Source organism: Thermothielavioides terrestris, chromosome 4 (genome assembly GCF_000226115.1).
Source record: "Thermothielavioides terrestris NRRL 8126 chromosome 4, complete sequence".
Classification (NCBI taxonomy): Eukaryota; Fungi; Ascomycota; class Sordariomycetes; order Sordariales; family Chaetomiaceae; genus Thermothielavioides; species Thermothielavioides terrestris.
In genome coordinates this window covers 2,562,647-2,574,287 of record NC_016460.1, presented here as the reverse complement: position 1 = coordinate 2,574,287, position 11,641 = coordinate 2,562,647, and the positions used below count along the sequence as shown (strand labels likewise).

Here is an 11,641-nt window from a genome sequence, read left to right as displayed (position 1 = left end):
TAAACAGTTCCAGTACACTAGAATGACTACACGCGTCGGGGTGGCCCGTGCACCACCACCAAAATCAGGGGTGTTGGCCCGTGCACCACCACCAAAATCAGGGGTGGCCCGTGCACCACCACCAAAACTCTGCAACGCGCATCACCACTCTGCCCCACAGTAAGCACCAAAGTACCGAAGTCACATGTCACTCCGACCACGATAGCAACCACCACAAAGCAACCCTCAATTGCTCGCCCAATACTAGGCCAAACTACGAAAGAAAACCGTCTATTTAAAGCTCCTCGACAGGGCTTCAACATTGACCATTTACGATACGTATATCCCGTAGGCGTATAGGCGTTTTCCATGGTGATGCATTGGCTAGGGGCTATGTCGACTTGTGCTCCCTGATTTTGGTGGTGGTGTACGGACCACCCGACGCGTGTAGTCATTCTACTGGAGCTGTGTAGTCATTTTACTGGGGTCGCCAGAAGAACGGCATGGGCCTCGACGCGGGAAACCGGTCGAATTCGGACGACGGCTTAGTTCTGCCCCGCCGAGCAGGGGGCCAGACCAGCGCCGGCAAGATGGGCCAGCCCGGTAAGTCCACTGTTGTGCTGAGTTTGAGATAGAGTGACTTCTCGTCAGTTCCTCGGGCCGCGCCCTGCTGCCTACTGAGATTCGCAGTACACAGTAGACACCGTATCCCCACATACGGTACATAGGGTAGTGTATGCACGGCCAACAGCCTCTCTGCTGAACTCTGCGGAGGGTTGGTGGCGGGGCCCTTGCCACACTTGGTAGTGATGGGGCCCCAGCAATGGAAGGCTTGTAGGTTGGTGCTTGCCCTTTTGCTGCATCGATTCGTGCGCACAAGAGTCTGTGAGCATTAGCAGTTCATGGAGCATTCACAACTTCAACGATCAGCCTCAGCATCGCCATTGCGGCGGAATCCATCCGTTATCCCTACTAGTAGTTTCCACTTATGGCCCGGTTTGAGAGAATGTCCTCCGTACACCCGATATCACGTCACTCCGCTACGCCATAACTAAGCGGAGCTGCGTGAAGCTCTCCTTACTAGTAGGCTCCTCTCGCCGTTCTCGCTGTGATAGCTGCTGCAACGAAGAAAGCTATGACGGCATGCCTTCCTTGCCGGCATGTTTGTGCTGCAGCCAACAACTGCATGGCCGTCAAGAGATCGACCATCTGAAACCAGACCCCCGAGTCCATGATCGATGTTCTCGTGACCGATTTCCATCATCCCTGCTCCAGCTGCATGGTCCAGGGGCGCGAACCTTGGACCTCGAGCGCTCGGACGGCAAACTTCGAGGGAAGAGGGACCCCACTTGGCATCACGGTCATGGCCGTGAACAGGAAGATCCTGACAGCCGGTCCAGCCCAGCCATCGCCAGGGGCCATACCCGACGTGACTGCTGTGTCCAGGAGTGTACACTACATTACACTAGTGTAGTTCGGACATGGCGCATGGACAGTGACTACCCCAACCGTCGCCTTCCGAGTGGCCGGCGCCGATAGCTTGCTCGGCGCGGCGCAGAGACGGCATGAGTGGGATCACCCCTGAACCATGAGTACACCAACAAACTACACTAGCCCGAGGTCGACCGGCACCGATCTCTTGGAAGCCCCTGACGCGACTGCGGGCGGAAGATGGGTGACGGTAAGCCCTGGAGTTCGGCCGGGCCTCGGCAGAACAACATCATGATGCATGATGCCGCGAGGAAAAGCTAGTGTGCACTACGCTAAGTTAATCTGTACAACTTGCTGGCAGTTTGTTGGTTCGAGCGTCCTCCTGTTCACTCCATATTCCGTACGGAGTAGGCTAACCGCTCAATCTCGGCAGCTCTCGGTCGTAAGCCGGCATCTCTCCAAGCCCATGTTGAATGCTATCGGTCAGGAAGGCTATATACACTACGCCTAATATGTACACAATATTGTTAGTAGTTACACTCCAACCCTTGTTTGTTTGTTAGTTTGGTACTTACGGTGGATCACAACAGGGATGTGAAAGCCAATCAACATTGGATTACAAAGACTGTACAGTACTTAATCCTCCATAGAAAAACAGAGGCGAAACAGGTCAATTTCAGTACCCCGTGTACCCCCCCCGATTCTCAATCACCTGCGCCAGCCGCCTTGGCATGGAATGAACCAACTGCAACAGATAGTCAGAAGGCACTGCATCCCACGCCTGCAAAATAGCTTCCTTCAATGCCTCGCCAGTTGGCCGAATAGGATAGTTGCGTTCGATCCATCGCTACCTACCTGGCTTGATCTGGCTGATTTGGCTGATTTGGCTGCCCTGGCCGATTTGGAAGGATTTGATGGTTTTGATGGTGGTGATGCTTTTTTGATGGTTTGGTTGAATGCTGTGCCAGAGCCAGGAACTGAACTGGTGGGTGAAAAGGCCAATTTTTGGTTGGCTGCAGGCCCCTGTCAAAAAGTGGGGCGAAGAACCAAGCAAACAAACAAACAAGGGTTGGAGTGTATAAGCATTGGGATCCAGAACCTGCGGTGAAGAGCTTTGCATGAACAGAAACGAAAACAAAAAGCACACCAAGACGGACACAAGTTGCCAGATGTGGACTAACAACTGTTCTACCCCTGAGACCCCCTGCCAGCGTTACACTACACTACACTACACTAAGTACGCAGTATACTACACTACACTACAGGGGACACTGCTGGGGGAGCCACAGTCAAAGATCCTTGCCAGCAGGAGCAAACTTTGACTTCACTTCACCGCAGTACGTACTAGCAGCGAACGATTGAACAAACGGATGGATGAAAGAGAGATAGATGGTCGGGGCAGGAGTCGTGGATGCGTTGCGTTGTTTGTATTTCCCTCGCAATGTGCCCAGACACTTCACACAGATTCAGGGGTATCAACATCTTGAGCATCCCACTCGTCTTAGCTGACGCTAGCCATCACAACCTCCAAAACAAGGCTGCCTTAACTAGATAGCCCTCTGAGCTCCTTCTCCATCGCCTTCAGCTCCTCTCTCACCTTGGGACAGTAGTGCTTCCTGAGGATCTCCCCCTCCCACACCGTAGTCGTGAACGGATTGCTCCCCTCGACCGTCTCGCTCAGCGGCTTGTAGATGCCGTCGCCCTTGCGCTCCTCGGTGTTCCACAGCGCGCTGACCTTGCGCCCGTGGGTGTGCAGCACGTCGTGCAGCAGGCCCAGCACGGCCTGGCACGACTTCTCGGGCAGCTGCAGCGCGACCGACATGAGCTGCTTGGTGAACGCCGCGAGCCGGATCGGCGGCACGGAGCGGATGTTCCAGGGCGGGAGCAGCACCGCGCTGAGGCACCGCAGGAGGAGCACCGTCGTGGTCTGCAGGTTGATCTTGTTGTTGCGGGTCGCCCGGTCGGCCGGGTTGCCCGACGAGGTGTCGTCCGGGTCGGAGAGGTGCAGGGACTTGGCGCCGAGTTCGATGTCCGGGTTGACCGAGAGGCTGAGGAGGCTGCGGTAGAGATTCGTCACGAAGAAGGAGAGGTCGAGGTGCAGGTCGGACCGGGCGTTGTGCGCATCCTGGCCTTCGAGGAGCGCAAAGGCGGTGACAGTGCAGAGGAGAGCTTCCCTGCTGGTGTCGCGGACGACCGACAGCCCATCATTGTCGTCCTCTTCGACGCCTGCCTCGACGGACGCCCCATTTTCAGCGTTGTCCGTGTCGCGGATAAGATCCTTGAGGGCCTCGAGAAGGTCTCCAAAGAAATCTTGGTTGATGAGGTGCGCATATTTGGCGAGGCCCTCGAGCACAGCGCCCATCAGATGCGGCGTGCGCATCTTCAGGATGCGGAAGTAGGTCGCGAACACCATCTTCAGGATCTCTGACTGCATATGCTCTCTCTCCTCGTGGCTGACGGTTGCGTCGGCCAGAGCCATCACCTTGTCGGCTTCCTTCTGCTGTTTGAGCAGCTTCCGTTCCCGTTTCGTACGGAATTCCTTCTTCGCTTTTGGCTGTTTGCCTTTGGCCTGGTCACCAGGTCGACTGACTTTGTCCTGCGACGCTTTGCCGACGAATTCGGATAGCAGTCGAAGGTGCAAGAACAAGTTGAGGACACTCTCGTCAACACGGTACTCGCGAGCCTTCATCATCTTGGTCAACAGGGAAACCGCTTCCAAGGACGCCTTTCCGTCTTCGTCTTCGCGAAATAATGTCTCCAGAGCTTGCCGGCATTTGTCAAAATCGCCGTCAACCTTGCTGCGGCTCAGCTTCCCCACGAGGATCCGCAGAAGATCGCCGCGGAAGTTGAAGTGTGGCACCGCATTCACCAACGTGCAGGCACAGGTGAAGGCAATACTGGAGATCGGCTGCGCCCCCTTCCGAGAGTCTGAAGCGGGCGATGCTGCGTGCCTCGCCAGAGTCTTGATGTAGCCTTGATACCCCAGCACCAATGCCTGCTCATAGGTCCGTAACCGCCTGACCTCTTTTGAGAGCTTCTCCCCAGCGGCCTCCTCTGACGCCGGTCGTATCCTGTATCCGGGGATGACGTCCTTGTAGACGGTCATCTGCGTAACGATGCATAGCTTCTGGATGGCGGGAATGGGCGACTCCCCGATGCGGGCCAATGCCTTGAATGCGCCCGGGTGCTCCTCCGGGTCCTCATTCAGTTGCGTCGCAATCTTGGCGAGCTCTTCCTGGGCCTTTCGGATCTGCTCGCGTTCGGGGATCTTGGGCTCCTCTGGGGCAGCAGTCTCAGGTTGCTCATCCACGGTCGCTTCGTCGCCTTCGTTCTCGAGCCACTCAGAATCGCTGTCTACCGAGTCGGCACTGTCTTGCACCTGCCACGTTCCTTGGGTCGTGTGCACGGGAAGCCTCCCGTGGCCGTCATCGCCTTTCCTCTTCGCATCCTTCTTCTTGCCCTTCCTCGAAAGGGCCTGGTAGTCTTCTTCAAGGTTCCAGTTGGCAGCACTTTGGAAGAATGCCTTCTGCACTCTGGCGTCGCGGTTTGCGGACTCATTGCCGTCTTCTCGGGGCGGCGTCACCCTCCTCCGTTTTGTAGGTCTGGAGGCCATGGTAGGTATCCTGCGGTCCTGTCGGCAGCACTCTTATGGGGAACGGGAATTTTTTTTTCTGACTGAAGCGGGCGCGCGACCAGCAGCCCACCCGCTGAAGCCAGATTGGCTTATCCGTGGATTTCAATTGGTTGAGATGCTCTTATCAGCGCCCGCTGACCCAGAAAAATTTCTGGAAGACTGCTTCGGTGAGAGAGCTGCCGAAGTCTGCTGTCCGTCAGTTCCGCCCGTGTACTGCTGTCGCACACGGCGAGTTCGGCGCTCAGTAGACAGTAGCAGACAGTCCCGGACTGTCTTGCCGATTCCGAGTTTGGTACCTTCTGCCGCAGCATACGCCATCAATGTCAGACCGTTGATCAATCTCCCTTCGAACAAAAAACGAGACGGAAGCAGGCCGTCCGCCGCATCATGGCGACGTCGTTGGCAGCGCAATTGGCGCAGATCGCCGCCAACTCGCGGACCAGCTTCAACGCCAAGGCCCTCAAGGCCTCGCACTCTAAGTCCCTGATCTGGGAGCCTCGAGTCGCCGCCGGCCAGACCTTCGCCGAGATCTACCAGCTATGCTACGAGGGCTTCGAGGAGCTGTGCCATCTCGATGCGCGCTTTGCGCACTTCGGCACCACTCTGTTCAGCGAGCAGAGCCAGGAAGCTGACAGGACGCAAATGACGGCCGAGGAGAACGGCGCTTTGGACAAGCGCGTGGACTCTTTCCTTCACCTCGTGGGGAGCCGGCTGCGCCTCATGCCCGCAATCAAGGCTATCGAGTGGTTGATTCGGAGGTTTCGGTACGCCATGCGTTCCCGCCTATCCTGATGGCGCTGACCCGGTCCGGCTTTAGGATCCACGAATTCAACACGGCATCTCTTATCAACACCTTCCTGCCGTATCACACCATCCCTGCTTTCGTCACCCTTCTCTCCATCCTCCCAGCAAATATCCCCTTGGCATACGTGTTCCTGAACCCCTACATCAAGTCTTTGACACCCCCGCCGCGGGCTGCGATTGTTCAGCAGGCAACAAACCGTCCCGAGTTCCTCTCTGCCATCTCTCAGTACACGCTAGAGTCATGTCGCGCCAAGCAAGACTATCCGGGTCTGGTGTCGTTCTGGGGTGGGGTCATGGCAGAGGCTGTCAACGGCATGCTGGACAAGATGCGGTCAGGCAGGAGAAGCGTCCAGCTGGAGAACGATCACGCGCTACTTCAGCAGATTGGGCCGGCTCTGAGCGAGGCGATGGTCATGAAGGACGTTCCTGGGATCCAAATCGCGAGTTATATGGTAGTCGCGATTCTGGCAGCGAAGGGCAGCCTCAACGACGTTGCACTCTCTGCCTTCATGGATCAGCTCGTCCACGGGTGGACGGTGGACACTTATCGCCCGGGACTTGTCTGTCTTTGCATCCTCGCGCAGCATCGGTCGGCGAAGCAGATCTCAAGCCGCGTTGCGAAGGCCCTCATCAAGGTCCAGGATCTTGTCCCAAGCCTGGTCGAGATCGGCCGGGAGCACAGGCTCGACAAACTGGCAAGCGGCTTAACACTTGCCCTTATCGACAGGATCTCGAGGAAGGGTGACCTCCGAAGCCTGCCTGTGGTCAACGCACTCCTCTTGTCCAACCTGCTGCGAGAAAAGCAAATCAAGGTTGCCTATAAAGCGCTACTTCTGGCCGCCCACAAGATTGGTGATGAGGTCGATGAGGATGGCCGCATCCGCAAGGAGATTGGCTCGTCCTTGGTTAGCTTGTTGCACGCCGAAGGGGATGCCGGCAATGCCATGAGGTCCGCCCTTGAGGAGATCGAATTCAACGTCGAAGAGCTGGAGCTCAAGCTCGGAGCCGCGATCCGTCCGAAGCTCGCGATCGAGCAGAACCCGGAGGATGCGCCAGACGTTACAGCAACGAGGACAGCTGACAAGCAGCCAAACCTCGACCTCATATTTCACGACTTGTCAAAGTTGGAGCCTTCCACAGCCTCTTGTCTGTCGAACAAATCAGGGAGCCTCTTCAACGATCTCTGCACGGTTTTCTTGTCTGCCGCTGCTGACGACAGCAACCTGGGACGGTTCGATTCCACCCCTGCCCTGAGCCGGCCCCTGGCGCCGAGCAATTCGTTCTACTTCAGCTTTTACATGCGGGTCTGGTGCGGTCCGTTCCCTACGCTCGCGAAGGTGGCAGCTCTGGAGCGCGTCAAGTCCCGATTGAAAGAGGGCGATTGCGTGGGGAAAGACTTTCAAGCTATCGTCCCTTACTGCGCCGTCGCTCTGAGCGACCCGGCAAAGAAAGTTCGCCGTGCTGCAGCAGATCTTGTTGCCGTTCTGGGTTCTCTTCTCAAGGACGCCCAGACACAGTCACGGCAGCCTTGGGGAAGCAATGACCTCTACGGCGAGACTACGGCCTTCAGCGTACTCGACCATGATGCGCTCAGATCTTTGGTTCACTCCGTCCTCATTCCATGCCTGGAAGAGTCCGTCCTACACGAGGAGCAGGTTATCGCGGCGCTTGCCAGCGCACTCGAGAGCTCGAAGAATGCCTCCGGGAAGGATGCTGAGAAGCGACGTTTTCCTCGCGCGACGAGACTTTCGATCTTCCAATTCCTGTGCTGGCATGCCACGGAAACGCCTTTGCTAACCGTCAAACTTCGCCTACTGCGGTCACTCAACCAAATCCGGAGCATTTCGGGGACATCTAGGACAGATCTGCTGTTGCCGCTCGTTCGTTGGTGGGCTGCTCTTCTCCCTGAAGAAGCTACCGAGCTTGCTGCACGAGAGTCACTTGAAGAGGCGCTCGTCGATCAAGCGGTTGTGGAGACTGTCATTGCCAACCATGCCGCTGGCCTCGAGACGTTTCTGCAGTTGATCAGCGACCCAAAGATGGCTCTTAGGCCCAAACTTGTGCAAGCCATTTTTGGTCGCGTCACGAAGATGTGGCAGTCGATGAAGTCAGAGACGAAGGCCTCTACCGCCCGATCAATGTTCAACCTGGCGCAAAGTCCACTTTCGAGCGAGCAGGGCTTCATCGTTACAGAAGCCGTGGAACTTCTACGAAACGTGGAGCTGACGACTGATATCCTGCTCCATTTCCTCGACTCGCTGCAAGAAGAGTTCAGGCTTGCGACTGAGAAGCCCGCGAATAAGCGGAGACGAGTCAGCGCAACAGAGCAGAGCCGCAGCGTGGCCTTGCAGAGCAGTCCCGAGCTGAAGGCCGCTCTGAACAAGACCACATTCGTTCTTGAGCTCGTCCAGGAGGCCAATCCGGCGAACCATCCCGAACTTCTGCCAATCCTCTTCTCGACGCTCTCGGACCTTCACCATCTCAGCACCCTCCTTGGATCCGAATTAGGGTACCTGCAAAACCTGGTCCTGAGCAGTCTCTTAGCCATGATCCCGGCATACAAGGACAACAAGGACCTGACGATCGATGCGTCCGTTGGGCACGGGGATATCTTGGCTGCGTGCATCCAAAAGTCTTCCAGTCCCGCCGTCATCAATTCGGCGCTGCTTCTGGTGGCGAGCCTGGCGCGGACAGCCCCTGACGTGGTGCTGCAAAGCGTTATGCCGATTTTCACCTATATGGGCAGCTCGGTGCTGAAGCAGGCCGATGATTACTCGGCCCACGTCGTCAACCAGACCATCAAGGAGGTTATACCACCCTTGATCGACACTTTCCGGAAGAAGGGACGGAACGTGGTTGCTAGCACCAAAGCTCTGCTAGCCAGCTTCGTAACCGCATACGAGCACATACCGTCGCACCGAAAGCAAGACCTCTTCATCTCCCTTGTGCAAAACCTCGGGCCGGAGGACTTCCTCTTCGCTGTACTTGCCATGTTTGTCGACAGATACGGAGCAACCGACAACATGATCTCGTTCACGACTCAGATGATGAGCTCCTTCTCCGTTGGAACCCAGCTGCAGACCCTGATCAGGCTTCTGGATCTGATCAGCGACATCTTCAAGCCGAAACCTGCTCTCTCAAGCGTGCTGCTCGGCGGCGATGGAGCCGGAGATCAAGACGCCCAGCAGGTCGCCTCAAAGCAGCTGAATCTGCTGCCGCACTTGCTTGGAAACAGGCGCCTGAAGCGGGAGATCACCCAGTTGGCCGAGGTAGATGATATGGAGTCGGGCAAGGTCCGCGATCTCTATGCAGCCCTCCTGGAAAGCATCTTGTCGCTGGCCAGCACAGTCAAGACCAGGAAGACTCTTTACAGCCGATGCGGCGATGCGCTTTCCAACCTGCTGAACCTGCTCTCGATCGCCGAGTTTATCAAAAGCGTGGAGGCGCTGCTTGATCGCTCCAACGTGGGCTTGCGACAGAGGGTGCTGCGGGCCCTCGAGCTCCGGGTGGACAGCGAGAGCACCACGGACCCCAAGTCTAGGGACGCGTTGCTTGCTTTCCTACCACAGCTGACTGCTGTCATTCGCGAGTCGGATGACATGGACTACAAGCACACGGCGGTGACATGCGTCGACAAGATCTCTGAGAAGTACGGCAAGAAGGACCTCGATGCTGTCGCTGCGGCCGCCGCAACCATCGCAGGCGATGACTGCCTTGGCCAGCCGTCACAGAGCTTGCGGGTGATGGCGTTGCTCTGTCTTGCCTCGCTTGTGGATGTGCTCCAGGACGGCATTGTCCCAGTCCTGCCTTCCGCAATACCGAGGGCACTAGCATATCTGGAACAGAGCCTGAACGACGAGGAACCCGATGCCGAGCTGCACAATGCCGCTTATGCCTTCGTGGCCGCTCTGGCCCAGCATATCCCCTACATGATCAGCGGGACATACCTCGACCGACTGCTGGCCTGCTCCAATGCCTCGGCAGCTGCTGAGCTGGACGACGAGTCGAACACCAGCCGGTTGCACTGTCTCCAGTTCCTCGCGAAGCTGGTCGACCCCAAGGTTCTGTACAACGCTCTGGACAAGAACTGGGCGTCTGCTGCCAGCCACGGTTTCTCGGTAAGTCCGTTTGTATTCGGCGTGATTCCAGCAACCTGCTAACGCTGGACAGGCCGTCACAGAATATCTCCAGATTCTGGGGATGGCGCTGGACAAGCATTCTAAGCCGGTCGTGGCGAAGAACGTGTCGTCGCTCTCGTCCATATTCCTCAACGCCCTGGACCTCAGAAGAATGACCGTCTCTGGGCAGCTCACAATCAGCCCGTCGGATGTGGAGGCTATCGAGGCCAAGATCAGCGAAGACGCGCTCAAAATGATCTACAAGCTCAACGACGCCACCTTCCGGCCGATCTTCTCCAAGCTTATGGAGTGGGCGTGGACGGGACTCCCGAAGAGCGACGCGGCTGGGCGAATCCTCCGCTTGTTCGCCGTGTACGGCTTCCTTCACGCTTTTTTCGACAACCTCAAGTCCATCGTCACCAGCTACGCCTCCTACATCATCGAGAGCGCCGCCAAGGTTCTCTCCTCCGCCAACATCAGAGACGCCAACGAGAAGAAGCTCTGGAAGATTGTCCTGCGCACGCTCGCGCGGTGCTTCGAGCACGACCAGGACGGCTTCTGGCAGGCGCCGGCGCACTTCGGCGCCGTCGCGCCCGTGCTGGTCGAGCAGTTCCTGCACGCCGCGGCGGTCGACGCGACCGAGGATCTCGTGCCGGCGGTGGTCGAGCTCGCGGCCGCGGCCGACTCGCAGGAGCACCACAAGGAGCTCAACGGCGCGCTGCTCAAGCATCTGCGCAACGGCCAGGCGGCGGTCCGGCTGGCGGCGGTCCGGTGCCAGCAGGCGCTGGCGGACAGGCTGGGCGAGGAGTGGCTGCAAGCGCTGCCGGAGATGCTCCCGTATATCAGCGAGTTGCAGGATGACGACGACGAGGTCGTGGAGCGGGAGAACAGGCGCTGGATTGTGGCCATCGAGGAGAAGCTGGGCGAGAGCTTGGATTCGATGTTGCAGTGAGCTAAGCAATGCATTTTTTTTGTTTGTGGCATTGCCGGGCGAGAGGAGGCGTGACTGTGTGCGATGGATTCATACCATAGTCAGGTACACAGGTATTCGGCGAGGGGGGCGGCTTGGCTTAACACGGGAGGGTGCACACGAAGTATGGCACGATTCGTATTAGACAGCAGTTAAGGCATTTGGACTTGGGTTTTGTCTCTTGACTCTGAACCAAGAATAAGAGACAAGTACCGATGTGAGCTACCTACTGTCCACATACATCCACATGCCTACCTACGTGCATATACCTGGAGGTACGGATGGGTCGTGAGAAGGGCACCTCCCTCCTGAGGCTTCTTTTGCCCCTTGAATGTCCTTGAATGGAATGCAACGCTCACTCTCCTGGACCGGGTCGCCCTGGAAACGGTCGGGCTTGGCATAGTCACAGCCAACGGCATCCGCTTAACCTGGGAACCCTAACCCGAATTATGGAACAAGCTCACAACGGTACTTGCTCCGGTCATGCTCGACAAGTTCTGGATGTACGTTCCTAGTCCGGTATCAGTGCCACTTTTGATTCCGAAAGATACTGTGGTATAGTTTTAATCAGTTACAGGGGGCTCAATATAACCACGTAACTTGTATATGTGTCGAGAGAAGAGGCCGCAGTTTGGCATACCCAGTTGGGCAATCACTGACCCCCACTGCGCAGTCAGGACAATGCCGACTAGGACCCACTCGGCT

The 11,641-nt window shown here is 57.1% G+C and overlaps 3 protein-coding genes across 3 annotated transcripts; 1 reads left to right on the top strand and 2 right to left on the bottom strand.

Annotated features, from left to right (window-relative positions):
• Positions 1-457: 457 nt before the first annotated feature.
• Positions 458-1,546, bottom strand: THITE_113928 (uncharacterized protein; the record flags this gene model as incomplete). Its single annotated transcript, XM_003655541.1, has 5 exons — positions 458-656; positions 699-862; positions 1,061-1,161; positions 1,278-1,412; positions 1,483-1,546. The coding sequence occupies 5 exons, from the start codon at positions 1,544-1,546 to the stop codon at positions 458-460; spliced, it is 663 nt and encodes a 220-aa protein (XP_003655589.1).
• A 1,196-nt stretch (positions 1,547-2,742) lies between these two features.
• THITE_2119436 (uncharacterized protein) lies at positions 2,743-5,063 on the bottom strand. Its single transcript, XM_003655540.1, has one exon. The coding sequence runs from the start codon at positions 5,021-5,023 to the stop codon at positions 2,954-2,956; it is 2,070 nt and encodes a 689-aa protein (XP_003655588.1). The 5' UTR covers positions 5,024-5,063; the 3' UTR covers positions 2,743-2,953.
• Positions 5,064-5,222: 159 nt separating this feature from the next.
• On the top strand, positions 5,223-11,098 carry THITE_2119434 (uncharacterized protein). Its single transcript, XM_003655539.1, has 3 exons — positions 5,223-5,808; positions 5,862-9,966; positions 10,019-11,098. Exons 1-3 carry the CDS (start codon positions 5,432-5,434, stop codon positions 10,916-10,918), a joined length of 5,382 nt encoding a protein of 1,793 aa, XP_003655587.1. The 5' UTR covers positions 5,223-5,431; the 3' UTR covers positions 10,919-11,098.
• The last annotated feature ends 543 nt before the right edge of the window (positions 11,099-11,641 follow it).